The sequence below is a fragment of the Rhinopithecus bieti genome, unplaced genomic scaffold, assembly GCF_001698545.2.
Source record: "Rhinopithecus bieti isolate Rb0 unplaced genomic scaffold, ASM169854v2 scaffold_75771, whole genome shotgun sequence".
NCBI classification, from domain to species: domain Eukaryota; kingdom Metazoa; phylum Chordata; class Mammalia; order Primates; family Cercopithecidae; genus Rhinopithecus; species Rhinopithecus bieti.
Genome location: NW_016827820.1, coordinates 11,200 through 16,333, shown reverse-complemented (window position 1 = coordinate 16,333; position 5,134 = coordinate 11,200). Strand labels below are relative to the sequence as shown.

At 42.6% G+C, this 5,134-nt stretch overlaps 1 protein-coding gene across 1 annotated transcript; it reads right to left on the bottom strand.

Annotated features, from left to right (window-relative positions):
• Window positions 1–193: 193 nt before the first annotated feature.
• LOC108523493 (protein BEX2) lies at window positions 194–1,887 on the bottom strand. The gene is made up of 3 exons (XM_017864142.1): window positions 1,705–1,887; window positions 1,201–1,279; window positions 194–825 (listed from the first exon to the last, which is right to left on the bottom strand). The coding sequence occupies exon 3, from the start codon at window positions 818–820 to the stop codon at window positions 434–436; it is 387 nt and encodes a 128-aa protein (XP_017719631.1). The 5' UTR covers window positions 821–825; window positions 1,201–1,279; window positions 1,705–1,887; the 3' UTR covers window positions 194–433.
• Window positions 1,888–5,134: the final 3,247 nt, after the last annotated feature.

The window sequence follows — 5,134 nt, the reverse complement described above, 5'->3', positions numbered from 1 at the left end:
CACATTGCTTTTTATAAGTAATACGTGTTCCATTTTGAAAAATAAGAAATTATGGATAAGCAAGAATAAACTCCCTCTTAATTCTACCACAAAGATAAACACGATTTTCTATATATGTGTGTATATATGTGTATATATATGACTGTTTATGTTCATATTTAAGATTTAAAGTAAAAAAGAATGCAGAGAATGGTTTTTAAAACTGTTTTATTAACTTCACAATATATAATGAGCATCTTTCCATGCAGTAGGTAAAACTCCCCTGCTGACAGAAACTTACAAACTGGGTCAAAACAACATTCAGTTAGAAGCTGGTAATAGCAGACCCACAAGAAATAGGTAACATCAAAAGGTTTACGACAAAGGTACAACACAAATGTGTAAGTTTAGGAAGCAGGGGTCTCCCTATTAACTTCAGGGAAACCATCAGGATTCAGGGCATAAGGCAAAACTCATCGTGATGGTCATGGTGAGGGGGGTCAGTGCTGACTGCCCGCAGACTATGACTCAACTGTTTTTCCCTCAGCTTTTCCATCAGCTGTCTCACCTCCTCCCCAATCCTTTCCATATTCTCCTCTCTCATCCTTGCCTGTGGCTCTCCAAGCCTATGCATTATATCCCATCTATACTGCAGGGTGGGCTGCCTAACGCGGAACCGCCTACGATTTCCTCTGGGCACACAGTATTCACCAACATTCAAAGGGAGGGCCAAGGGCTCTCCTTTATTAGCAACTTGCTCCTTTTCATCTTTTTCATCATTTTCCTGGTTGACATTTTCCACGTTGAGATTGTTTAACGCTCGTTCCTCTTTGGACTCCATTACTCCTAGGAGACAGAGAGAAAATGGACTCAATTCTTGGTGAACTGATCAGCACCGAGGACAGAGGCCCGACTACCCACCTTTCAAAATTCAGAGCACTGGATTTCAAAGGCCTTTTTTAAATTTCATTTTTTTTCCACCAGAGAGGCCCCGTGTACCCTCGGGGTGGGGGGGGAGGCAGTCCGCGCCCCTCTCTCCCGCAAAGCCCACCATCTTCTCTGCAGATCCATCTCCAGGCCTCTGCAGGCGCCAAAATGGAGGACGAAGAAGGGGTGGGGGTGGGGGATTGCGAAGCGTGGCGGTGAAGGCACGGATTGGGGTCCTAGACTGGGCTTTCCTCATGTTCTGACCCCCGCCCCCCCGCCGTCCCTCGCACCGACCTGGGCCTATCCTTGCAGTCTCCTCCTCCTCCCGATTCTCGACGTGAGGTGCGTCGCCTCGACACTTAGCCTCGCAGACCTGCAGACGGCCGGGGTGGGAAGAGTGGAGGCTGCTGCAGCGGAACACTAGCGAGGACCCGCCGCCACCCGGCCACTTCCCCGCGCCGGGCCGGGCCCTCCTCGCCGCCCTCTCCCCGCGCCTCAGCCGCCCCGCCCCCCGAGCTGACCACCATTTTCTGCATCAAGAAGGGCGGAGCAAGGATGTCAGAAAAGATTGCGCTGGTGGCGGAGGCAGGTGCTTCAGAACGGCCGAAGCCTCAGGACCGCCGGCTCCCGCGGGGCCAGGCACCCTTCCGCTCACGAAAGGCTCGCGGTCCCGCAGCGGGGCCCCGGGGGTACATCGTGCACCGGCTGCGTCTCTGCGCGGCTCCCCGGGGGTGGGGCATCCGCAGGCCGGCGCCGCTCCCCCACACCAACCCCAGGGACCCCCTCCGGCTCCCTTACCTGCTCCCCCTCCGCTTCCTGCTTTCGGGGCCGCACCTGGCCCGCACGTCCTCAGGGCCACCGGGAACAGGTACCACAGCCTTGAAAGGAGCGAGCGACGGCGGCTCTGACGCCAGAGCGAGGCAAGACTCAGTGTTGGCCGATCACGTGGGGCTGTTGTCATCGCCAGCGGCTCCGCCCCCGGTCCCACGCTCCCTCCTGCAGCCTGGAGTCAGGTGGGACTTTCGGGCCCGCCCCCATCCTCAGCGTGAGTCCCTTTTAACATCCCCAGCGTGGGCCCTGCCACTCTCCCTTCTCTGTGTATTCTTGAGACTTCCCTTGCCTGCCCAGGCAGGACGGAAGGTATCTATCTTCTCAGGGAGCTGTTGGCCATTCCCACTTCTCTGGGGACTTGCCTCTCTCTGCCCTTGGCTCCCAGGATTCACCTCCTTCTGCCTGTCTACCTCCTTCTGTCCTCTCTCCTACTAATATTCTCCGTTTTCCCTCCACTAAAATGAGTGGAAGAGGTGTATCAGGAAAGGAGCCCAAGAGAGTAGGCGTTTCTCATTCTTAATACCTTTCTGTATTATTTCTTTTGTATGAAACAAAAAATTAATATACTTATTTAAAAAGGAAAAAAAGTTATTTTTTTATTACTTTTACTTGAAAAATGGGATTAAAGTTGGGCAAAACATCCCAACCACCTGTCCTGTTAAATCATTATATAAATATAGACGCTACAGGCAGCTGTTTTTTTAGAACTTGGAAAAGAACAGGGCAGCTGATGGCTCCCCTTTTGAGGGGCCCTGGACACATGAGGCCCTTCTATGGGATGAGCTAGTGAATTGTAGTGCTGCAGAGCCTTGTTGGGTTTTCATAATTAAAAGAAAAAAAAAGATCCTTTTCACAAATTTCTGGTTCAAACGATAAGTATGTCTTTATTTAAAGATCAAATAATCATGTATTTAGGAAATCCAAAGAGATCTACGGTAAACCTACTATAGGAGTATGAATTGATTTTAAGAAGATTGCAGTTACAAGATAAATATTACAAACGTACTCATAAATGTATTTGAAAATGCAAAGGACCTAGAATAGACAAATATATTTTTAAAAATATCCTACAAATCTTGAGCGTTACATTATATTATTTCAAGACTTAAGGTGTAATAATAAAGTTAGTGTAGTAGTAAACATAGACCTGTAGATCAATAGAACAGAATAGAGAGTCCAGAAATAGACCCATACTTATGTTGTTAATTAATTTTTGACAAAGGTGTCAAAGTAATTCGATATGGAAAGTGTAGTCTTTTAAACAAATGGTGCTGAAATAACAGAATTCTTAAAGGAAAAACAGGAGCCTTGCCTTCTATCTATACTATACACAAATTAATTCAAAATGGATCATAGACCTAAATGTAAAACTCAAATTAGAAAACTTCTAGAATAAAACATAGAGAAAACTTTATAATCTTTGAGAAAACGATTCCTTAGGACAGAAAACGAACAGATCACAAAAGAAAAAATGAGAAATTGGATTTATCAAAATTAAAAACTTCTACCATTTAAACCACATGGTTAAGAAAATGAAGTGAGAAGCTGGGAGTAAATATTCACAATATGTGTATCTGACAGTGGGTTTGAATTCAGAGCATATATAAAGAACTTCAAAAACTCAAAATAAGAAGGCAAATAATGCATTAAAAATGATCAAAAGATTTGAATAAACATTTCACAAAACTACATACACAAATTACCAATGAGCTCATGAAAAGATGCTCAACCTCATTAACTATCAGGGAAATATAAAATAAAGCCAGAATGAAAAACCACTGCACACCCATTATAATTGCTGAACTTAAAATGACTGACAGTCCCAAGCACTTTTGAAAATACTAAACAATAGAAACTCTCATTGATTGTTGGTGAGAGGTTCAACCACTCTAAGACTTGGTGGAAGTTTCTTAAAAAGTTAAACTTAGACTTACCATATGTCCTAGAAATTCCACTTTTGGAATTTTCCCAACAGAATTTAAAACATATTTTCTCAAAATATTTGCATAGGAAAGTTCATAGAAATTTCCTTTATGATAGCCCCAAAGTTGATAAAAATCTAAATGTCCAACAAGTGAACTGATAAACAAATTGTGATGTATTCATACATTTTAAAGCTGCTAAGCAATAAAAAAGTGACAAGCTACTGATACAAACAGTAACATAGATGAATCTTTAAAAAATGAAAAAAATTGTATATATAAAGACACCAGCCACAATTGAGTGTTTTCTGCATGATTGCATTTATATAAGTTCTAAAACAGGCAAAACTAATCTGTACTGATATAAGTTGAATCAAATCAGTTTTTGCCTGACTTGAAAGTTGGGGTTTTTCTGATTCCAAAGAGGCATAATGGAACTCTCTCAGCTGAGGAAAACATTCTGTATCTTAATGAGGTAGTGACTCCATTGACAAATACATTTGTTGAAATCACTGAACTATATAGTTAAAAGGTGTGTATCTTATTGTATGTAAATTATAGACCAATAAGTTTTGCTAAAAATCAAATATCTAGGAATAAATTTAATTAAATACTTTCAAGACCTCTACACTGAAAATTATAAAATAGTTTCAAGAACATTAAAGAATAACTAAGTATAGGTATTAACATGATCATGGATTGAAACACTCAATATTTTAAGGATGTCAATTATACCCAAATTCATCTATGAATTCAGTGCAATCCATATGGAAATCTCAACAGCTCACTTTCTGTTGATGAGCAGACTTCAAATATGTGTATGAAAATACAAAGAGGTGGGTGGGGTGCAGTGGCTCACGCCTGTAATCCCAGCACTTTGGGAGGCCGAGGCGGGCCAATCACGAGGTCAGGAGATCCAGACCACCCTGGCTAACACGGTGAAATCCCATCTCTACTAAAAATACAAAAATTAGCCGGGCGCAATGGCAGGCGGCTGTAGTCCCAGTTATTTGGGAGGCTGAGGCAGGAGAATCGCTTGAACCCGGGCGGCAGAGGTTGCAGTGAGCCGAGATTGCGCCACTGCACTCCAGCCTGGGCGACAGAGTGAGACTCTGTCTCAAAAAAAAAAAAAAAAGAAAAAAAATACAAAGAGCCAAATATAGCTAAGACAGCCTTTTAGATGAAGAAAGCTCCAAAACGTCCACTACTAGATATCAAAATTTAATACAATTATATGAGTATGATATTGTCTCAAAGATTAAAATGTGCCTGTGTTTGTGTGTGTGTGTCTATCTTATATGGACCTGTGAAACATACCTACCTACACAGTTACCTAATTTATGATAAAGGTGACAGTTCAATGAAGTGGAGGAAGCATTTTTCTTTTCAAAAAGTGGTTTTGAAAAGATTAGTTGGATATCCATACGGGGAAAAGATGTATATTGATTCCACCTTACATAATACATTAAAAAAAA